The 26,491-nt window shown below is 43.9% G+C and overlaps 1 protein-coding gene across 1 annotated transcript in view; it reads right to left on the minus strand.

Moving 5' to 3' along the window:
* The window catches only part of LOC129867767 (unconventional myosin-XV-like), a 414,777-nt gene that overhangs the window by 312,861 nt on the left and 75,425 nt on the right, over nucleotides 1-26,491 (minus strand). The window contains exons 2-4 of the mRNA XM_055941278.1: nucleotides 18,623-18,705; nucleotides 18,086-18,149; nucleotides 2,310-2,419 (exon numbers count right to left, since the gene is read on the minus strand). Of these exons, the coding sequence (XP_055797253.1) occupies nucleotides 2,310-2,419; nucleotides 18,086-18,149; nucleotides 18,623-18,705 (257 nt within the window). The remainder of the gene's footprint in view (nucleotides 1-2,309; nucleotides 2,420-18,085; nucleotides 18,150-18,622; nucleotides 18,706-26,491) is intronic.

Consider the following 26,491-nt stretch of genomic DNA (forward strand, 5'->3'; position numbering starts at 1 on the left):
TAACACACACAATACACCAATAACACACACAATACACCAATAACACACACAATACACCAATAACACACACAATACACCAATAATACACACACTACACCAATAACACACACACTACACCAATAATACACCAATAATACACACAATACACCAATAACACACACAATACACCAATAACTCACACACTACACCAATAATACACCAATAATACACACAATACACCAATAACACACACAATACACCAATAACACACACAATACACCAATAACACACACACTACACCAATAATACACACAATACACACAATACACCAATAACACACACAATACACCAATAATACACCAATAATACACCAATAATACACCAATAATACACACAATACACACAATACACCAATAATACACACAATACACCAATAATACACACAATACACCAATAATACACACAATACACACAATACACCAATAATACACCAATAACACACAATACACCAATAACATACACAATACACCAATAACACACACAATACACCAATAACATACACAATACACCAATAACACACACAATACACAAATAATACACCAATAATACACACAATACACCAATAACACACACAATACACCAATAATACACCAATAATACACACAATACACCAATAATACACCAATAATACACACAATACACCAATAATACACACAATACACCAATAATACACCAATAATACACACAATACACCAATAATACACACAATACACCAATAACACACACAATACACCAATAATACACCAATAATACACACAATACACCAATAATACACCAATAATACACACAATACACCAATAATACACACAATACACCAATAATACACCAATAATACACACAATACACCAATAATACACACAATACACCAATAATACACCAATAATACACCAATAATACACACAATACACCAATAATACACCAATAATACACACAATACACCAATAATACACACAATACACACACAATACACCAATAATACACACAATACACCAATAATACACTAATAATACACCAATAACACACACAATACACCAATAATACACACAATACACCAATAATACACCAATAACACACCAATAATACACACAATACACCAATAATACACACAATACACCAATAATACACACAATACACCAATAATACACCAATAGTACCCCAATAACACACAAAATACACCAATAATACACACAATACACCAATAGTACACCAATAACACACAATACACCAATAACACACACAATACACCAATAATACACACAATACACCAATAATACACACAATACACCAATAATACACAAAATACACCAATAATACACCAACAATACACGCAATACACCAATAACACACACAATACACCAATAATACACACAATACACCAATAATACACACAATACACCAATAATACACACAATACACCAATAATACACCAATAGTACCCCAATAACACACAAAATACACCAATAATACACACAATACACCAATAGTACACCAATAACACACAATACACCAATAACACACACAATACACCAATAATACACACAATACACCAATAATACACACAATACACCAATAATACACAAAATACACCAATAATACACCAACAATACACGCAATACACCAATAACACACACAATACACCAATAATACACACAATACACCAATAACACACACAATACACCAATAATACACACAATACACCAATAATACACAAAATACACCAATAATACACACAATACACCAATAACCGACACAATACACCAACAATACACACAATACACCAATAACACACACAATACACCAATAATACACACAATACACCAATAATACACACAATACACCAATAATACACACAATACACCAATAATACACACAATACACCAATAACACACACAATACACCAATAATACACATAATACACCAATAATACACACAATACACAAATAATACACACAATACACCAATAATACACCAATAACACACACACACACACACACACAATACACCAATAACACACACACACAATACACTAATAAAACACACACACACACACACACTCACACACACACACAATACACTAATAAAACACACACACAATACACTAATAAAACACACACACACACACACACACACACACACACACACAATACACTAATAAAACACAAACACACACACACTCATTGCATTAATACATGCACAAACACACACATATAATACACTTCTAACGAACAGACACACCATCACAACAACACAGTAACAGGAAGTGTTCTTACGGAGGGTTCTCTCCCAGAGCGGTTCCCTTGTGCTTCAGCACCATGTCAGTTCCGTACATGTTGAACATCCGATAGGGGTTCACTGAGACCAGGATACTACCTATATATGTCTAGAGACAGAGAGATACATGTTGAACATCCTATAGGGGTTCACTGAGACCAGGACACTACCTCTATATGTCTAGAGGGTTCACTGAGACCAGGATACTACCTATATATGTCTAGAGGGTTCACTGAGACCAGGATACTACCTATATATGTCTAGAGGGTTCACTGAGACCAGAATACTACCTATATATGTCTAGAGACAGAGAGAAACATGTTGAACATCCTATAGGGGTTCACTGAGACCAGGACACTACCTATATATGTCTAGAGGGTTCACTGAGACCAGGATACTACCTATATATGTCTAGAGGGTTCACTGAGACCAGGATACTACCTATATATGTCTAGAGACAGAGAGATACATGTTGAATATCCTATAGGGGGTTACTGAGACCAGGACACTACCTATATATGTCTAGAGGGTTCACTGAGACCAGGACACTACCTATATATGTCTAGAGGGTTCACTGAGACCAGGATACTACCTATATATGTCTAGAGACAGAGAGATACATGTTGAATATCCTATAGGGGGTTACTGAGACCAGGACACTACCTATATATGTCTAGAGGGGTTCACTGAGACCAGGATACTACCTATATATGTCTAGAGGGGTTCACTGAGACCAGGATACTACCTATATATGTCTAGAGGGTTCACTGAGACCAGGATACTACCTATATATGTCTAGAGACAGAGAGATACATGTTGAACATCCTATAGAGGTTCACTGAGACCAGGATACTACCTATATATGTCTAGAGACAGAGAGAAACATGTTGAACATCCTATAGGGGTTCACTGAGACCAGGACACTACCTATATATGTCTAGAGGGTTCACTGAGACCAGGATACTACCTATATATGTCTAGAGGGTTCACTGAGACCAGAATACTACCTATATATGTCTAGAGGGTTCACTGAGACCAGGATACTACCTATATATGTCTAGAGGGTTCACTGAGACCAGGATACTACCTATATATGTCTAGAGGGTTCACTGAGACCAGGATACTACCTATATATGTCTAGAGGGTTCACTGAGACCAGGATACTACCTATATATGTCTAGAGACAGAGAGAAACATGTTGAACATCCTATAGGGGTTCACTGAGACCAGGACACTACCTATATATGTCTAGAGGGTTCACTGAGACCAGGATACTACCTATATATGTCTAGAGGGTTCTCTGAGACCAGGACACTACCTATATATGTCTAGAGGGGTCACTGAGACCAGGATAGTACCTATATATGTCTAGAGGGTTCACTGAGACAGGATACTACCTATATATGTCTAGAGGGTTCACTGAGACCAGGATACTACCTATATATGTCTAGAGACAGAGAGATACATGTTGAATATCCTATAGGGGTTCACTGAGACCAGGATACTACCTATATATGTCTAGAGGGTTCACTGAGACCAGGATACTACCTATATATGTCTAGAGGGTTCACTGAGACCAGGATACTACCTATATATGTCTAAAGGGTTCACTGAGACCAGGATACTACCTCTATATGTCTAGAGGGTTCACTGAGACCAGGATACTACCTATATATGTCTAGACACAGAGAGATACATGTTGAACATCCTATAGGGGTCACTGAGACCAGGATACTACCTATATATGTCTAGAGGGTTCACTGAGACCAGGATACTACCTATATATGTCTAGAGGGGTCACTGAGACCAGGATACTACCTATATATGTCTAGAGGGGTCACTGAGACCAGGATACTACCTCTATATGTCTAGAGGGCTTCACTGAGACCAGGATACTACCTATATATGTCTAGAGGGGTTCACTGAGACCAGGATACTACCTATATATGTCTAGAGGGTTCACTGAGACCAGGATACTACCTATATATGTCTAGAGGGGTCACTGAGACCAGGATACTACCTATATATGTCTAGAGGGGTTCACTGAGACCAGGATACTACCTATATATGTCTAGAGGGTTCACTGAGACCAGGATACTACCTATATATGTCTAGAGGGTTCACTGGGACCAGGATACTACCTATATATGTCTAGAGGGTTCACTGAGACCAGGATACTACCTATATATGTCTAGAGGTTTCACTGAGACCAGGATACTGCCTATATATTTCTAGAGGGTTCACTGAGACCAGGATACTACCTATATATGTCTAGAGGGTTCACTGGGACCAGGATACTACATATATATGTCTAGAGGGTTCACTGAGACCAGGATACTACCTATATATGTCTAGAGGGTTCACTGAGACCAGGATACTACCTATATGTGTCTAGAGGGGTCACTGACACCAGGATACTACCTATATATGTCTAGAGGGTTCACTGAGACCATGATACTACCTATATATATCTAGCGGGGTCACTGAGACTACGATACTACCTATATATGTCTTGAGGGGTTCACTGAGACCAGGATACTACCTATATATGTCTAGAGGGTTCACTGATACCAGGATACTACCTATATATGTCTAGAGGGTTCACTTAGACCAGGATATTACCTATATATGTCTAGAGGGTTCACTGAGACCAGGATACTACCTATATATGTCTAGAGGGTTCACTGCGACCAGGATACTACCTATATATGTCTAGAGACAGAGAGATACATGTTGAACATCCTATAGGGGTTCACTGAGACCAGGATACTACCTATATATGTCTAGAGGGTTCACTGAGGCCCGGATACTACCTATTTATGTCTAGAGGGTTCCCTGAGACCAGGATACTACCTATATGTGTCTAGAGGGGTCACTGAGACCAGGATAATACCTATATGTGTCTAGAGGGGTCTCTGAGACCAGGATACTACCTATATATGTCTAGAGGGGTCACTGAGACCAGGATACTACCTATATATGTCTAGAGGGGTTCACTGGGACCAGGATACTACCTATATATGTCTAGGGGGTTCTCTGAGACCAGGATACTACCTATATATGTCTAGAGGGTTCACTGAGACCAGGATACTACCTATATATGTCTAGAGGGGTTCACTGAGACCAGGATACTACCTATATATGTCTAGAGGGTTCACTGAGACCAGGATACTACCTATATATGTCTAGAGGGTTCACTGAGACCAGGATACTACCTATATATGTCTAGAGGGGTCACTGAGACCAGGATACTACCTATTTATGTCTAGAGGGTTCACTGAGACCAGGATACTACCTATATATGTCTAGAGACAGAGAGATACATGTTGAACATCCGATAGGGGTTCACTGAGACCAGGATACTACCTATATATGTCTAGAGGGTTCACTGAGACCAGGATACTACCTATATGTGTCTAGAGGGGTCACTGACACCAGGATACTACCTATATATGTCTAGAGGGTTCACTGAGACCATGATACTACCTATATATATCTAGCGGGGTCACTGAGACTACGATACTACCTATATATGTCTTGAGGGGTTCACTGAGACCAGGATACTACCTATATATGTCTAGAGGGTTCACTGATACCAGGATACTACCTATATATGTCTAGAGGGTTCACTTAGACCAGGATATTACCTATATATGTCTAGAGGGTTCACTGAGACCAGGATACTACCTATATATGTCTAGAGGGTTCACTGCGACCAGGATACTACCTATATATGTCTAGAGACAGAGAGATACATGTTGAACATCCTATAGGGGTTCACTGAGACCAGGATACTACCTATATATGTCTAGAGGGTTCACTGAGACCAGGATACTACCTATTTATGTCTAGAGGGTTCCCTGAGACCAGGATACTACCTATATGTGTCTAGAGGGGTCACTGAGACCAGGATAATACCTATATGTGTCTAGAGGGGTCTCTGAGACCAGGATACTACCTATATATGTCTAGAGGGGTCACTGAGACCAGGATACTACCTATATATGTCTAGAGGGGTTCACTGGGACCAGGATACTACCTATATATGTCTAGGGGGTTCTCTGAGACCAGGATACTACCTATATATGTCTAGAGGGTTCACTGAGACCAGGATACTACCTATATATGTCTAGAGGGGTTCACTGAGACCAGGATACTACCTATATATGTCTAGAGGGTTCACTGAGACCAGGATACTACCTATATATGTCTAGAGGGTTCACTGAGACCAGGACACTACCTATATATGTCTAGAGGGGTCACTGAGACCAGGATACTACCTATATATGTCTAGAGGGTTCACTGAGACCAGGATACTACCTATATATGTCTAGAGGGGTCACTGAGACCAGGATACTACCTATATATGTCTAGAGGGTTCACTGAGACCAGGATACTACCTATATATGTCTAGAGACAGAGAGATACATGTTGAACATCCGATAGGGGTTCACTGAGACCAGGATACTACCTATATATGTCTAGAGACAGAGAGATACATGTTGAACATCCTATAGGGGTTCACTGAGACCAGGATACTACCTATATATGTCTAAAGGGTTCACTGAGACCAGGATACTACCTATATATGTCTAGAGGGGTTCACTGAGACCAGGATACTACCTATATATGTCTAGAGGGTTCACTGAGACCAGGATACTACCTATATATGTCTAGAGGGTTCACTGAGACCAGGACACTACCTATATATGTCTAGAGGAGTCACTGAGACCAGGATACTACCTATATATGTCTAAAGGGTTCACTGAGACCAGGATACTACCTATATATGTCTAGAGGGGTTCACTGAGACCAGGATACTACCTATATATGTCTAGAGGGTTCACTGAGACCAGGATACTACCTATGTATGTCTAGAGGGTTCACTGAGACCAGGATACTACCTATATATGTCTAGAGGGGTCACTGAGACCAGGATACTACCTATATATGTCTAGAGGGGTTCACTGAGACCAGGATACTACCTATATATGTCTAGAGGGTTCACTGAGACCAGGATACTACCTATATATGTCTAGAGGGTTCACTGGGACCAGGATACTACCTATATATGTCTAGAGGGTTCACTGAGACCAGGATACTACCTATATATGTCTAGAGGTTTCACTGAGACCAGGATACTACCTATATATTTCTAGAGGGTTCACTGAGACCAGGATACTACCTATATATGTCTAGAGGGGTTCACTGAGACCAGGATACTACCTATATATGTCTAGAGGGGTTCACTGAGACCAGGATACTACCTATATATGTCTAGAGGGTTCCCTGAGACCAGGATACTACATATATATGTCTAGATGGTTCACTGAGACCAGGATACTACCTATATATGTCTAGAGGGTTCACTGAGACCAGGATACTACCTATATATGTCTAGAGGGGTCACTGAGACCAGGATACTACCTATATATGTCTAGAGGGTTCACTGAGACCATGATACTACCTATATATATCTAGCGGGGTCACTGAGACTACGATACTACCTATATATGTCTTGAGGGGTTCACTGAGACCAGGATACTACCTATATATGTCTAGAGGGTTCACTGAGACCAGGATACTACCTATTTATGTCTAGAGGGTTCCCTGAGACCAGGATACTACCTATATGTGTCTAGAGGGGTCACTGAGACCAGGATAATACCTATATGTGTCTAGAGGGGTCTCTGAGACCAGGATACTACCTATATATGTCTAGAGGGGTCACTGAGACCAGGATACTACCTATATATGTCTAGAGGGGTTCACTGGGACCAGGATACTACCTGTATATGTCTAGGGGGTTCTCTGAGACCAGGATACTACCTATATATGTCTAGAGGGTTCACTGAGACCAGGATACTACCTATATATGTCTAGAGGGGTTCACTGGGACCAGGATACTACCTATATATGTCTAGAGGGTTCTCTGAGACCAGGATACTACCTATATATGTCTAGAGGGTTCCCTGAGACCAGGATACTACCTATATATGTCTAGAGGGTTCTCTGAGACCAGGATACTACCTATATATGTCTAGAGGGTTCACTGAGACCAGGATACTACCTATATATGTCTAGAGACAGAGAGATACATGTTGAATATCCTATAGGGGTTCACTGAGACCAGGATACTACCTATATATGTCTAGAGACAGAGAGATACATGTTGAATATCCTATAGGGGGTCACTGAGACCAGGATACTACCTATATATGTCTAGAGACAGAGAGAAACATGTTGAATATCCTATAGGGGGTCACTGAGACCAGGACACTACCTATATATGTCTAGAGGGTTCACTGAGAACAATATACTACCTATAGATGTCTAGAGGGTTCACTGAGACCAGGATACTACCTATATATGTCTAGAGGGTTCACTGAGACCAGGATACTACCTATATATGTCTAGAGGGTTCACTGAGACCAGGATACTACCTATATATGTCTAGAGGGGTTCACTGGGACCAGGATACTACCTATATATGTCTAGAGGGGTCACTGAGACCAGGATACTACCTATATATGTTTAGAGGGTTCACTGAGACCAGGATACTACCTATATATGTCTAGAGGGTTCACTGAGACCAGGATACTACCTATATATGTCTAGAGGGTTCACTGAGACCAGGATACTACCTATATATGTCTAGAGGGTTCACTGAGACCAGGATACTACCTATATATGTCTAGAGGGGTCACTGAGACCAGGATACTACCTATATATGTCTAGAGGGTTCACTGAGACCAGGATACTACCTGGTTCTACAAGTTCTACTTCCGGGCGCCGAGCGAGATGGCTGCCTCGCTTCGCGTTCCTTGGAAAATATGCAGTATTCTGTTTTTTTATGTGTTATTTCTTACATTGGTACCCCAGGTGATCTTAGATGGCATTACATACAGTCGGGAGGAACTACTGAATATACGATTAACGTCAACTAACCACCGTTCCTACCAGGAATATGACTTTCCCGAAACGGATCCAGTGTTTTGCCTTCCACCCAATACAATGGACCTGATCCCAGCCGGCGAAGCTACTCGACGCCGTAAAAGGGGCAAACGTAGCGGTCTCCTGGTCAGGCTTCGGAGACGGGCACATCGCGCTCCACTCCCTAGCATACTACTCGCCAATGTCCAGTCTCTTGACAATAAGGTCGATGAAATCCGAGCACGGGTAACTTTCCAGAGAGACATCAGGGATTGCAACGTGCTCTGCCTCACGGAAACATGGCTAACTCAAAAGACGCTAACGGAGTCGGTGCAGCCAGCTGGTTTCTTCATGCATCGCGCAGACAGACACAAACATCTTTCTGGTAAGAAGAGGGGCGGGGGGGTATTACATTTACATTTAAGTCATTTAGCAGACGCTCTTATCCAGAGCGACTTACAAATTGGTGCATTCACCTAATGACATCCAGTGGAGCAGCCACTTTACAATAGTGCATCTAAATCTTTTAAGGGGGGGGGGGGGGGGGGCAGAAGGATTGCTTTATCCTATCCTAGGTATTCCTTGAAGAGGTGGGGTTTCAGGTGTCTCCGGAAGGTGGTGATTGACTCCGCTGTCCTGGCGTCGTGAGGGAGTTTGTTCCACCATTGGGGTGCCAGAGCAGCGAACAGTTTTGACTGGGCTGAGCGGGAACTGTACTTCCTCAGTGGTAGGGAGGCGAGCAGGCCAGAGGTGGATGAACGCAGTGCCCTTGTTTGGGTGTAGGGCCTGATCAGAGCCTGAAGGTACTGAGGTGCCGTTCCCCTCACAGCTCCGTAGGCAAGCACCATGGTCTTGTAGCGGATGCGAGCTTCAACTGGAAGCCAGTGGAGAGAGCGGAGGAGCGGGGTGACGTGAGAGAACTTGGGAAGGTTGAACACCAGACGGGCTGCGGCGTTCTGGATGAGTTGTAGGGGTTTGATGGCACAGGCAGGGAGCCCAGCCAACAGCGAGTTGCAGTAATCCAGACGGGAGATGACAAGTGCCTGGATTAGGACCTGCGCCGCTTCCTGTGTGAGGCAGGGTCGTACTCTGCGGATGTTGTAGAGCATGAACCTACAGGAACGGGCCACCGCCTTGATGTTAGTTGAGAACGACAGGGTGTTGTCCAGGATCACGCCAAGGTTCTTAGCGCTCTGGGAGGAGGACACAATGGAGTTGTCAACCGTGATGGCGAGATCATGGAACGGGCAGTCCTTCCCCGGGAGGAAGAGCAGCTCCGTCTTGCCGAGGTTCAGCTTGAGGTGGTGATCCGTCATCCACACTGATATGTCTGCCAGACATGCAGAGATGCGATTCGCCACCTGGTCATCAGAAGGGGGAAAGGAGAAGATTAGTTGTGTGTCGTCTGCATAGCAATGATAGGAGAGACCATGTGAGGTTATGACAGAGCCAAGTGACTTGGTGTATAGCGAGAATAGGAGAGGGCCTAGAACAGAGCCCTGGGGGACACCAGTGGTGAGAGCGCGTGGTGAGGAGACAGATTCTCGCCACGCCACCTGGTAGGAGCGACCTGTCAGGTAGGACGCAATCCAAGCGTGGGCCGCGCCGGAGATGCCCAACTCGGAGAGGGTGGAGAGGAGGATCTGATGGTTCTGATGGATCTGATGGTTCTGATGGTTCACAGTATGCCTCATGATTAACGAGACGTGGTGTGACCATCATAACAACACTCAGGAACTCAAGTCATTCTGTTCACCTGATCTAGAACTCCTCACAATCAAATGTCGACCGCATTATCTACCAAGGGAATTCTCTTCGGTCATAATCACAGCCATATATATTCCCCCCCAAGCAGACACATCGATGGCCCTGAACGAACTCTATCTGACTCTCTGTAAACTGGAAACCACACACCCTGAGGCTGCATTCATCGTAGCTGGGGATTTTAACAAGGCAAATCTAAAAACAAAACTCCCTAAATACTATCAGCACATCGATTGTCCTACCAGGGCTGGCAAAACTCTGGACCATTGTTATACTAACTTCCGCGACGCATATAAGGCCCTCCCCCGCCCCCCTTTCGGAAAAGCTGACCACGACTCCATTTTGTTGATTCCAGCCTACAAACAGAAATTAAAAATACAAGCTCCCGCGCTCAGGTCTGTTCAACGCTGGTCCGACCAATCTGATTCCACGCTTCAAGACTGCTTCGATCACGCGGATTGGAATATGTTCCGCACCGCGTCCAACAACAACATTGAAGAATATGCTGATTCGGTGAGCGAGTTCATTAGGAAGTGCATTGACGATGTCGTACCCACAGCAACGATTAAAACATTCCCAAACCAGAAACCGTGGATTGACGGCAGCATTCGCGTGAAACTGAAAGCGCGAACCACTGCTTTTAACCAGGGCAAGGTGACCGGAAACATGACCGAATACACACAGTGTAGCTATTCTCTCCGCAAGGCTATCAAGCAGGCTAAGTCCCAGTACAGAGACAAAATTGAATCGCAATTCAACAGCTCAGACACAAGAGGTATGTGGCAGGGTCTACAGTCTATCACGGATTACAAAAAGAAAACCAGCCCCGTCGCGGACCAGGATGTCTTGCTCCCAGACAGGCTAAATACCTTTTTTGCCCGCTTTGAGGACAATACAGTGCCACTGACACGGCCCGCTACCAAAACCTGCGGGCTCTCCTTCACTGCAGCCGAGGTGAGTAAAACATTTAAACGTGTTAACCCTCGCAAGGCTGCAGGCCCAGACGGCATTCCCAGCCGCGTCCTCAGAGCATGCGCAGACCAGCTGGCTGGTGTGTTTACGGACATATTCAATCAATCCTTATCCCAGTCTGCTGTTCCCACATGCTTCAAGAGGGCCACCATTGTTCCTGTTCCCAAGAAAGCTAAGGTAACTGAGCTAAACGACTACCGCCCCGTAGCACTCACTTCCGTCATCATGAAGTGCTTTGAGAGACTAGTCAAGGACCATATCACCTCCACCCTACCGGACACCCTAGACCCACTCCAATTTGCTTACCGACCCAATAGGTCCACAGACGACGCAATCGCAACCACACTGCACACTGCCCTAACCCATCTGGACAAGAGGAATACCTATGTGAGAATGCTGTTCATCGACTACAGCTCAGCATTTAACACCATAGTACCCTCCAAACTCGTCATCAAGCTCGAGACCCTGGGTCTCGACCCCGCCCTGTGCAACTGGGTCCTGGACTTCCTGACGGGCTGCCCCCAGGTGGTGAGGGTAGGTAACAACATCTCCACCCCGCTGATCCTCAACACTGGGGCCCCACAAGGGTGCGTTCTGAGCCCTCTCCTGTACTCCCTGTTCACCCACGACTGCGTGGCCATGCACGCCTCCAACTCAATCATCAAGTTTGCGGACGACACTACAGTGGTAGGCTTGATTACCAACAACGACGAGACGGCCTACAGGGAGGAGGTGAAGGCCCTCGGAGTGTGGTGGCAGGAAAATAACCTCACACTCAACGTCAACAAAACAAAGGAGATGATTGTGGACTTCAGGAAACAGCAGAGGGAGCACCCCCCTATCCACATCGACGGGTCAGTAGTGGAGAAGGTGGAAAGTTTTAAGTTCCTCGTTGTACACATCACGGACAAACTGAATTGGTCCACCCACACAGACAGCGTTGTGAAGAAGGCGCAGCAGCGCCTCTTCAACCTCAGGAGGCTGAAGAAATTCGGCTTGTCACCAAAAGCACTCACAAACTTCTACAGATGCACAATCGAGAGCATCCTGTCGGGCTGTATCACCGCCTGGTACGGCAACTGCTCCGCCCACAACCGTAAGGCTCTCCAGAGGGTGGTGCGGTCTGCCCAACGCATCACCGGGGGCAGACTACCTGCCCTCCAGGACACCTACACCACCCGATGTCACAGGAAGGCCATAAAGATCATCAAGGACAACAACCACCCAAGCCACTGCCTGTTCACCCCGCTATCATCCAGAAGGCGAGGTCAGTACAGGTGCATCCAAGCAGGGACCGAGAGACTGAAAAACAGCTTCTATCTCAAGGCCATCAGACTGTTAAACAGCCACCACTAACATTTAGCGGCCGCTGCCAACATACTGACTCAACTCCAGCCACTTTAAAAATGGGAATTGATGGAAATTATGTAAAAATGTACCACCAGCCACTTTAAACAATGCTACCTAATATAATGTTTACATACCCTACATTGCACATCTCTTATGTATATGTATATACTGTACTCTATATCATCTACTGCATCTTGCCATCTTATGTAATACATGGACCACTAGCCACTTTAAACTATGCCACTTTATGTTTTCATACCCTACATTACTCATCTCATAGGTATATACCGTACTCTATACCATGTACTGCACCATTGCCTATGCCGTTCTGTACCATCACTCATTCATATATCTCTATGTACATATTCTTTATCCCTTTACACTTGCGTGTATAAGGTAGTAGTTGCGGAATTGTTAGGTTAGATTACTTGTTGTTATTACTGCATTGTCGGAACTAGAAGCACAAGCATTTCGCTACACTCGCATTAACACCTGCTAACCATGTGCATGTGACTAATAAAATTTGATTTGATTTGATTTGATATATGGCTAGAGGGGTTCACTGGGACCAGGATACTACCTATATATGTCTAGAGGGTTCACTGAGACCAGGATACTACCTATATATGTCTAGAGGGTTCACTGAGACCAGGATACTACCTATATATGTCTAGAGGGTTCTCTGAGACAAGGATACTACCTATATATGTCTAGAGGGTTCACTGAGACAAGGATACTACCTATATATGTCTAGAGGGTTCACTGAGACAAGGATACTACCTATATATGTCTAGAGGGTTCACTGAGACCAGGATACTACCTATATATGTCTAGAGGGTTCACTGAGACCAGGATACTACCTATATATGTCTAGAGGGTTCTCTGAGACAAGGATACTACCTATATATGTCTAGAGGGTTCTCTGAGACAAGGATACTACCTATATATGTCTAGAGGGTTCTCTGAGACAAGGATACTACCTATATATGTCTAGAGGGTTCCCTGAGACCAGGATACTACCTATATATGTCTAGAGGGTTCTCTGAGACAAGGATACTACCTATATATGTCTAGAGGGTTCTCTGAGACAAGGATACTACCTATATATGTCTAGAGGGTTCTCTGAGACCAGGATACTACCTATATATGTCTAGAGGGTTCACTGAGACCAGGATCCTACCTATATATGTCTAGAGGGTTCACTGAGACCAGGATCCTACCTATATATGTCTAGAGGGGTTCACTGAGACCAGGATCCTACCTATATATGTCTAGAGGGTTCACTGAGACCAGGATACTACCTATATATGTCTAGAGGGTTCACTGAGACCAGGATACTACCTATATATGTCTAGAGGGTTCACTGAGACCAGGATCCTACCTATATATGTCTAGAGGGTTCACTGGGACCAGGATACTACCTATATATGTCTAGAGGGTTCACTGAGACAAGGATACTACCTCTATATGTCTAGAGGGTTCTCTGAGACCAGGATACTACCTATATATGTCTAGAGGGGTCACTGAGACCAGGATACTACCTATATATGTCTAGAGGGTTCACTGAGACCAGGATACTACCTATATATGTCTAGAGGGTTCACTGAGACCAGGATCCTACCTATATATGTCTAGAGGGGTCACTGAGACCAGGATACTACCTATATATGTCTAGAGGGTTCACTGAGACCAGGATACTACCTATATATGTCTAGAGGGTTCACTGAGACCAGGATACTACCTATATATGTCTAGAGGGGTCACTGAGACCAGGATACTACCTCTATATGTCTAGAGGGGTCACTGAGACCAGGATACTACCTATATATGTCTAGAGGGTTCTCTGAGACAAGGATACTACCTATATATGTCTAGAGGGGTCACTGAGACCAGGATACTACCTATATATGTCTAGAGGGTTCACTGAGACCAGGATACTACCTATATATGTCTAGAGGGGTTCACTGGGACCAGGATACTACCTATATATGTCTAGAGGGTTCACTGAGACCAGGATACTACCTATATATGTCTAGAGGGTTCACTGAGACCAGGATACTACCTATATATGTCTAGAGGGTTCACTGAGACCAGGATACTACCTATATATGTCTAGAGGGTTCACTGAGACCAGGATACTACCTATATATGTCTAGAGGGTTCACCGAGACCAGGATACTACCTATATATGTCTAGAGGGGTTCACTGAGACCAGGATACTACCTATATATGTCAAGAGGGTTCACTGAGACCAGGATACTACCTATATATGTCTAGAGGGTTCACTGAGACCAGGATACTACCTATATATGTCTATGTCTATATGTATAAACCAAATACTTTTAGACTTTTCCTCAAGTTGTATTTTACTGGGTGACTTTCACTTTTACTGGAGTCATTTTCTATTAAGGTATCTTTACTGTTACTCATGTATGACAATTGGGTACTTTTTCCACCGCTGTACACACACACACACACACACACACACACACACACACACAAACACACATCCCACTAATAACACACGCAGCAGGATCCTACCTATACGTGTGCACAGGGGACAGAGGGACAGGTGTGAATGTTATCAGTGTAATTGGTAGAGGGCGTAACAGTGTCCAGATAGAGGGACAGGTGTGAATGTTATCAGTGTAATTGGTAACGGGCGTAACAGTGTCCAGATAGAGGGACAGGTGTGAATGTTATCAGTGTAATTGGTAGAGGGCGTAACAGTGTCCAGGTAGAGGGCGTAACAGTGTCCAGGTAGAGGGCGTAACAGTGTCCAGATAGAGGGCGTAACAGTGTCCAGGTAGAGGGACAGGTGTGAATGTTATCAGTGTAATTGGTAACGGGCGTAACAGTGTCCAGGTAGAGGGCGTAACAGTGTCCAGGTAGAGGGCGTAACAGTGTCCAGATAGAGGGACAGGTGTGAATGTTATCAGTGTAATTGGTAGAGGGCGTAACAGTGTCCAGGTAGAGGGACAGGTGTGAATGTTATCAGTGTCCAGGTAGAGGGCGTAACAGTGTCCAGGTAGAGGGACAGGTGTGAATGTTATCAGTGTAATTGGTAGAGGGCGTAACAGTGTCCAGGTAGAGGGACAGGTGTGAATGTTATCAGTGTAATTGGTAGAGGGCGTAACAGTGTCCAGGTAGAGGGCGTAACAGTGTCCAGGTAGAGGGACAGGTGTGAATGTTATCAGTGTAATTGGTAGAGGGCGTAACAGTGTCCAGGTAGAGGGACAGGTGTGAATGTTATCAGTGTAATTGGTAACGGGCGTAACAGTGTCCAGGTAGAGGGCGTAACAGTGTCCAGGTAGAGGGCGTAACAGTGTCCAGATAGAGGGACAGGTGGGAATGTTATCAGTGTAATTGGTAGAGGGCGTAACAGTGTCCAGGTAGAGGGCGTAACAGTGTCCAGATAGAGGGACAGGTGTGAATGTTATCAGTGTCCAGGTAGAGGGCGTAACAGTGTCCAGGTAGAGGGCGTAACAGTGTCCAGGTAGAGGGACAGGTGTGAATGTTATCAGTGTAATTGGTAGAGGGCGTAACAGTGTCCAGGTAGAGGGACAGGTGTGAATGTTATCAGTGTAATTGGTAACGGGCGTAACAGTGTCCAGGTAGAGGGCGTAACAGTGTCCAGGTAGAGGGCGTAACAGTGTCCAGGTAGAGGGCGTAACAGTGTCCAGATAGAGGGACAGGTGTGAATGTTATCAGTGTAATTGGTAACGGGCGTAACAGTGTCCAGGTAGAGGGCGTAACAGTGTCCAGGTAGAGGGCGTAACAGTGTCCAGGTAGAGGGACAGGTGTGAATGTTATCAGTGTCCAGGTAGAGGGCGTAACAGTGTCCAGATAGAGGGACAGGTGTGAATGTTATCAGTGTAATTGGTAACGGGCGTAACAGTGTCCAAATAGAGGGCGTAACAGTGTCCAGGTAGAGGGCGTAACAGTGTCCAGGTAGAGGGCGTAACAGTGTCCAGGTAGAGGGCGTAACAGTGTCCAGGTAGAGGGCGTAACAGTGTCCAGGTAGAGGGCGTAACAGTGTCCAGGTAGAGGGCGTAACAGTGTCCAGGTAGAGGGCGTAACAGTGTCCAGGTAGAGGGCGTAACAGTGTCCAGGTAGAGGGCGTAACAGTGTCCAGGTAGAGGGACAGGTGTGAATGTTATCAGTGTAATTGGTAGAGGGCGTAACAGTGTCCAGGTAGAGGGCGTAACAGTGTCCAGGTAGAGGGCGTAACAGTGTCCAGATAGAGGGACAGGTGGGAATGTTATCAGTGTAATTGGTAGAGGGCGTAACAGTGTCCAGGTAGAGGGCGTAACAGTGTCCAGATAGAGGGACAGGTGTGAATGTTATCAGTGTCCAGGTAGAGGGCGTAACAGTGTCCAGGTAGAGGGACAGGTGTGAATGTTATCAGTGTAATTGGTAGAGGACGTAACAGTGTCCAGGTAGAGGGCGTAACAGTGTCCAGGTAGAGGGACAGGTGTGAATGTTATCAGTGTAACTGGTAGAGGGTGTAACAGTGTCCAGGTAGAGGGCGTAAAAGTGTCCAGATAGAGGGACAGGTGTGAATGTTATCAGTGTAATTGGTAACGGGCGTAACAGTGTCCAGGTAGAGGGCGTAACAGTGTCCAGGTAGAGGGACAGGTGTGAATGTTATCAGTGTCCAGGTAGAGGGCGTAACAGTGTCCAGGTAGAGGGACAGGTGTGAATGTTATCAGTGTAATTGGTAACGGGCGTAACAGTGTGTTGTTAGTAAACTCACATAGATGATCTGTCTCTCAAACCTCTTCTTCAGGTTGAGCAGCACAGCTCCCTCAGACAGCTCCCTGAAACAACAGACACAGAAGCACACAGAGCAGCTGAAAATAGCAGCTCCCTGGAACAACAGACACAGAAGCACACAGAGCAGCTGAAAATAGCAGCTTCCTCAGACAGCTCCCTGGAACAACAGACACAGAAGCACACAGAGCAGCTGGAAATAGCAGCTCCCTGGAACAACAGACACAGAAGCACACAGAGCAGCTGAAAATAGCAGCTCCCTCAGACAGCTCCCTGGAACAACAGACACAGAGTCACACAGAGCAGCTGAAAATAGCAGCTCCCTCAAACAACAGACACAGAAGCACACAGAGCAGCTGGAAATAGCAGCTCCCTGGAACAACAGACACAGAAGCACACAGAGCAGCTGAAAATAGCAGCTCCCTCAGACAGCTCCCTGGAACAACAGACACAGAAGCACACAGAGCAGCTGAAAATAGCAGCATCCACAGCCGTTAAATAAGTTGTGTTGTGTTCTCACTCCAGCTGCGTCATGTCCTCTACTCCGTCTTCCTCTGGCTGCTCCCGATACACCATGCTGGGCAGGCTGCGGATGGAGTACATCTACACACAGACACACACGTTGAGTTCATCTACATTCACAAGTCATCGCATCCAGTACCACTTAGCATACCGGTATTACCGGTGTTACCTTATCGTTCCGGTATTACCTTATCGTTCCGATATTACCTTATCGTACCGGTATTACCTTATCGTGGCGGTATTACCTTATCGTACCGGTATTACCTTATCGTGGCGGTATTACCTTATCGCACCGGTATTACCTTATCGTTGTGGTATTACCTTATCGTACCGGTATTACCTTATCGTACCTGTATTACCTTATCGTGCCAGTATTACCGGTATTACCTTATCGTACCGGTATTACCTTATCGTACCGGTATTACCTTATCGTGCCAGCATTACCGGTATTGCCTTATCGTACCGGTATTACCTTATCGTACCGGTATTACCGTGTCGTACCAGTATTACCTTATCGTACCGGTATTACCTTTTCGTACCAGTAGTACCTTATCGTGCCGGTAGTACCTTATCATACCGGTATTACCTTATCGTGCCGGTAGTACCTTATCATACCGGTATTACCTTATCGTGCCGGTAGTACCTTATCATACCGGTATTACCTTATCGTGCCAGTATTACCTTATCGTACCTTTATTACCTTATCGTACCCGTATTACCTTATCGTACCCGTATTACCTTATCGTACCCGTATTACCTTATAGTTCCAGTATTACCTTATCGTGCCGGTTTTACCTTATCGTGCCGGTAGTACATTATCATACCGGTATTACCTTATCGTACCGGTATTACCTTTTCGTACCGGTATTACCTTTTCGTACCGGTATTACCTTATAGTTCCAGTATTACCTTTTCGTACCGGTATTACCTTATCGTACCGGTATTACCTTGTCGTACCGGTATTACCTTGTCGTACCAGTATTACCTTATTGTACCGGTATTACCTTATCGTACCGGTATTGCCTTATCGTACCGGTATTGCCTTATCGTGCCGGTATTGCCTTATCGTACCGGTATTGCCTTATCGTACCGGTATTGCCTTATCATACCGGTATTACCTTATCGTACCGGTATTACCTTATCGTACCGGTATTATCTTATCGTAGCGGTATTACCTTATTGTACCGGTATTACCTTATCGTACCGGTATTACCTTATCGTACCAGTATTACCTTATCGTATCAGTATTACCTTATCGTACCAGTATTACCTTATCGTACCGGTATTACCTTATCGTACCGGTATCACCTTATTGTACCGGTATTACCTTATTGTGCCGGTATTACCTTATCGTACCAGTATTACCTTATCGTACCGGTATTACCTTATCGTACCGGTATTACCTTATCGTACCAGTATCACCTTATTGGACAGGTATTAACTTATTGTGCCGGTAGTACCTTATCATACCGGTATTACCTTATCGTGCCGGTAGTACCCTATCATACTGGTATTACCTTATCGTGCCAGTATTACCTTATCGTACCTTTATTACCTTATTGTACCCGTATTACCTTATCGTACCCGTATTACCTTATCGTACCCGTATTACCTTATCGTACCCGTATTACCTTATCGTACCCGTATTACCTTATCGTACCGGTATTACCTTATCGTACCGTTATTACCTTATCGTACCGGTATTACCTTATCGTGCCGGTATTGCCTTATCGTACCGGTATTACCTTATCGTACCGGTATTACCTTGTCGTACCAGTATTACCTTATCGTACCAGTGTTACCTTATCGTACCAGTATTACCTTATCGTACCAGTATTACCTTATTGTACCGGTATTACCTTATCGTACCGGTATTGCCTTATCGTACCGGTATTGCCTTATCATACCGTTATTACCTTATCGTACCGGTATTACCTTATCGTACTAGTATTACCTTATCGTAGCGGTATTACCTTATTGTACCGGTATTACCTTATCGTACCGGTATTACCTTATCGTACTGGTATTACCTTATCGTAGCGGTATTACCTTATTGTACCGGTATTACCTTATCGTACCAGTATTGCCTTATCGTACCGGTATTACCTTATCGTACCGGTATTACCTTATCGTACCAGTATTACCTTATCGTATCAGTATTACCTTATCGTACCAGTATTACCTTATCGTACCGGTATTACCTTATCGTACCAGTATCACCTTATTGTACCGGTATTACCTTATTGTGCCGGTATTACCTTATCGTACCAGTATTACCTTATCGTACCGGTATTGCCTTATCGTACCGGTATTACCTTATCGTACCGGTATTGTCTTATCGTGCCGGTATTACCTTGTCGTACCGGTATTACCTTATCGTACCGGTATTACCTTATCGTACCAGTATCACCTTATTGTACCGGTATTACCTTATTGTGCCGGTATTACCTTATCGTACCAGTATTACCTTATCGTACCCGTATTACCTTATCCTGTCTAGGATCAGCGTGCCGCTAGCGCCACCCCCCCCCCCCCCCACTGAAAAACCAGTGCCGCGAAATTCAAAAAAAATATTTTTTTTTAATATTTAACTTTCACACATTAAAGTCCAATACAGCTAATGAAAGACACAGATCTTGTGAATCCAGTCAACATGTCCGATTTTTAAAATGTTTTACAGGGAAGACACAATATGTAAAGATGTACATCTATTACCTAAAAACACATTAGCATAATCCACCATCTTTTATTTGTCCACCAACACCAGTAGCCATCACCAATTCGGCTAAACTAAGATATTTATAGCCCCTAACCAACAAAAAAACTCATCAGATGACAGTCTGATAACATATTTATGGTATGGGATAGGTTTTGTTAGAAAAAAGTGCATATTTCAGGTAGATGGCATAGGTTACAATTGCACCCACCGTCACAAATGGAATAGAAAAACTACTTAGAGCAACGTGTTTACCTACTTACTAATCATCAAACATTTCGTAAAAATACACAGCATACACGAATCGAAAGACACAGATCCTGTGAATACAGACAATATTTCAGATTTTCTAAGTGTCTTACAGCGAAAACACAATAAATCGTTATATTAGCATAGCACATAGCACATAGCAGCCCAGCATTGATTCTAGCCAAAGTGAGCGATAACGTCAACATCGCCAAAAATATATTAATTTTTTCACTAACCTTCTCAGAATTCTTCAGATGACACTCCTGTAACATCATATTACACAATCCATATAGAGTTTGATCGAAAACGTTTATATTTAGCCACCAAAATCATGGTTAGACAATGTGAAATGTAGCTCAGCTGGTCAGAAAATGTCCTTGCGCCACTTAGACAGTGATCTACTCTTATACATAAATACTCATAAACGTGACTAAAAAATATAGGGTGGACAGGGATTGATAGACAATTCAATTCTTAATACAATTGCGGAATTACATTTTTTAATTTATCCTTACTTTTCAATACAGTTTGCGCCAAGCGAAGCTACGTCAAAAAACATGGCGTCCTAAGCCACTAAAATGTTTCGACAGAAACACGATTTATCATAATAAAAATGTCCTACTTTGAGCTGTTCTTCCATCAGTATCTTGGGCAAAGGATCCTTTCTTGGGAGTAATCGTCTTTTGGTGGAAAGCTGTCCTCTTGCCATGTGGAAATGCCAACTGCGTTCGGGATGAACTGAAAAGCGTGCCCAGCTATTCACATCGTTTCAAAAATAAATGTCCCAAAATCGCACTAAACGGATATAAATTGCTATAAAACGCTTTAAATTAACTACCTTATGATGTTTTTAACTCCTATAACGAGTGAAAAGATGACCGGAGAAATATAACAGGCTAAACTAACGCTTGGAACAGGGGCGGCTCGGTGTCCTCCACGCGCGTTACGCACCAAGAAAAGACTTGCTAGCTACAGGGTTTTTTAATTTATAGTGCCTGTGAACTCGCAATCGACCCCATTGGAATCGTCATCACGTAAAGGCATCCAGGGGAAGACGTAAGAAGTGTCCGTATAGTCATAGCAATAACAGTGCCCTTTTAACTGACTTCAGAACAGTGGCCAACATTTCTGAAATCTGACTCCATGTCAGGGAAATTGCTGTAGAATGGGCTCTGTTCCACTTAGAGACAAAATTTCAACTCCTATAGAAACTTCTATCCAATAATAATAATAATATGCATATTGTACGATCAAGGATTTTGTGGGAAGCCGTTTCAAAAATTACCCAATTAGCATAAATAGTCTCAACAGCGCCCCCATCCTCAACAGGTTATCGTACCGGTATTAGCTTATCATACCAGTATTACCTTATCGTACTGGTAGTACCTTATTGTACCGGTATTACCTTATCGTGCCGGTATTACCTTATCGTACCAGTATTGCCTTATCGTACCGGTATTACCTTATTGAGCCGGTATTACCTTATCATACCAGTATTACCTTTTCGTACTGGTAGTACCTTATTGTACCGGTATTAGCTTATCGTGCCGGTATTACCTTATCGTACCAGTATTGCCTTATCGTACCGGTATTACCTTATTGAGCCGGTATTACCTTATCGTACCATCATTACCCTATCGTACCATTATTTCCTTATCGTTCCGGTATTACCTTATCGAGCCGATATTACCTTATCGAGCCGATATTACCTTATTGTACCAGTATTACCGGTATTACCTTGTCGTACCAGTATTACCTTATCGTATCGGTATTACCTTATCGTGCCTGTATTACGTTATCGTGCCGGTATTACCTTATCGTGCCCGTATTACCTTATCGTACCAGTATTACCTTATCGTACCAGTATTACCTTATCGTACCAGTATTGCCTTATCGTACCAATATTACCTTATCGTAGCAGTATTACCTTATTTTACCGGTATTACCTTATTGTGCCCGTATTACCGGTAATATCTTATCATACCAGTATTACTGGTATTACTTTATCATACCAGTATTTCTGGTATTACCTTATCGTACCAGTATTGTCAGAATTACCTTATCGTACCAGTATTACCGGTATTACCTTATCGTACCAGTATTACCTTATCATACCAGTATTATCGGTATTATCTTATCATGCCAGTATTGCCGGTATTACCTTATCGTACCAGCATTACCTGTATTACCTTATCGTACCTGTATTACCTTATCATACAAGTATTAACTTATCGTACCAGTATTACTTTATCGTGCCAGTATTACCGGTATTATCTTGTCATACCAGTATTGCTGGTATTACCTTATCGTACCAGTATTACCTTATCATACCAGTATTACCTTATCATACCAGTATTATCGGTATTACCTTATCGTACCAGTTTTACCGGTGTTACCTTATCGTACCAGTAGTACCTTATCATATCAGTACTACCAGGGGTATGCGTTTGTGAATGATAGTGTTTGGTTTCATAATTTCCGGTCACAACTTCCGGTCACAACTTGCAGACTTGTTTACGTGCTGCTGTGCGGTTTGTTGCTAACCTTACTTTGCTACCTGCAAACTTTACGGTTTTTACTTTTTTAATTAGCGTTTATATTTTTTGTTTTCCCCCTCGCTCAACTTTTTTCATTCAACTTTTTCACTCCGGACGCTTTATCTGGACGTGGTTTGTCAGGACCTCCACCAGCCGAAGCTAAGTAGTAACATTAACATGATGTCTTCTAATTGCAGTCGCTGTACTCATAATATACAGGAGAACGATCGCCTTACGACAAGGATAGCTGTGCTGCAAGCCCAGCTTCAGACGCAATCGTTAGGCAAGGGTAATTTCAGTGTAGGAAAGGATGAAACAGCGTCTGTGCCACCAGTAAGTACAGATAGTAACGTTAGTATAAATCCCCCCGCACAGTCCCCGCAGCAGGACAACTTTCTCATGGCTTCTGGAAGGAAATGCTGTAGGAATGCTCAACCGGTGTCGCTCATTCAGCCGACAGAAACGTTCAACCGGTTCTCCCCATTATGTAGCGAGTCGGAGTCTGAGGCTGAGTCTTCTCTTGTCTCTACTCCTCCCGCTACGGGGTCTGAGACGCCGAAGGCTCCAACCATTAGCTCTGACAAATTGAAAACCCTAGTCATTGGCGACTCCATTACCCGCAGTATTAGACTTAAAACGAATCACCCAGCGATCATACACTGTTTACCAGGGAGCAGGGCTACAGACGTTAAGGCTAATCTTAAGATGGTGCTGGCTAAAGCTAAAACTGGCGAGTGTAGAGAGTATAGCGATATTGTTATCCACGTCAGCACCAACGATGTTAGGATGAAACAGTCAGAGGTCACCAAGTGCAACATAGCTTCAACCTGTAAATCAGCTAGAAAGATGTCGGCATCAAGTAATTGTCTCTGGCCCCTCCCAGTTAGGGGGAGTGATGAGCTCTACAGCAGAGTCTCTGGCCCCTCCCAGTTAGGGGGAGTGATGAGCTCTACAGCAGAGTCTCTGGCCCCTCCCAGTTAGGGGGAGTGATGAGCTCTACAGCAGAGTCTCTGGCCCCCTCCCAGTTAGGGGGAGTGATGAGCTCTACAGCAGAGTCTCTGGCCCCTCCCAGTTAGGGGTAGTGATGAGCTCTACAGCAGAGTCTCTGGCCCCTCCCAGTTAGGGGGAGTGATGAGCTCTATAGCAGAGTCTCAGAACTCAATCGCTGGTTGAAAACGGTTTTCTGCCCCTCCCAAAAGATAGAATTTGTAGATAATATGCCCTCTTTCTGGGACTCACCCACAAACAGGACCAAGCCTGACCTGCTGAGGAGTGACGGACTCCATCCTACCTGGAGGGGTGCTCTCATCTTATCTACCAACATAGATAGGGCTCTAACTCCTTTAGCCCCACAATGACATAGGGTGCAGGCCAGGCAGCAGGCTGTTAGCCAACCTGCCAGCTTAGTGGAGTCTGCCAATAGCACAGTCAGTGTAGTCAGCTCAGCCATACCCATTGAGACTGTGTCTGTGCCTCGACCTAGGTTGGGCAAAACTAAACATGGCGGTGTTCGCCTTAGCAATCTTATTAGGATAAAGACCTCCTCCATTCCTGCCATTATTGAAAGAGATCGTGATACCTCACATCTCAAAATAGGGTTACTTAATGTTAGATCCCTCACTTCAAAGGCAGTAATAGTCAATGAACTAATCACTGATCATAATCTTGATGTGATTGGCCTGACTGACACATGGCTTAAGCCTGATGAATTTACTGTGTTAAATGAGGCCTCACCTCCTGGTTACACTAGTGACCATATCCCCCGTGCATCCCGCAAAGGCGGAGGTGTTGCTAACATTTACGATAGCAAATTTCAATTTACAAAAAAAAAAATGGCGTTTTCGTCTTTTGAGCTTCTAGTCATGCTCTATGCAGCTCTATGCCTCCTACTCAATCACTTTTTATAGCTACTGTTTACAGGCCTCCTGGGCCATATACAGCGTTCCTCTCTGAGTTTCCTGAATTCCTATCAGACCTTGTAGTCATAGCAGATCATATTCTAATTTTTGGTGATTTTAATATTCACATGGAGAAGTCCACAGACCCACTCCAAAAGTCTTTCGGAGCCATCATCGACTCAGTGGGTTTTGTCCAACATGTCTCTGGACCTACTCACTGCCACAGTCATACTCTGGACCTAGTTTTGTCCCATGGAATAAATGTTGTAGATCTTAATGTTTTTCCTCATAATCCTGGACTATCGGACCACCTTTCTTATTACGTTTGCAATTGCATCAAACAATCTGCTCAGACCCCAACCAAGGAGCATCAAAAGCCATGCTATAAATTCTCGGACAACCCAAAGATTCCTAGGTGCCCTTCCAGACTCCCTCTGCCTACCCAAGGACGTCAGAGTACAAAAATC

Source organism: Salvelinus fontinalis, chromosome 2 (genome assembly GCF_029448725.1).
Source record: "Salvelinus fontinalis isolate EN_2023a chromosome 2, ASM2944872v1, whole genome shotgun sequence".
NCBI lineage: Eukaryota > Metazoa > Chordata > Actinopteri > Salmoniformes > Salmonidae > Salvelinus > Salvelinus fontinalis.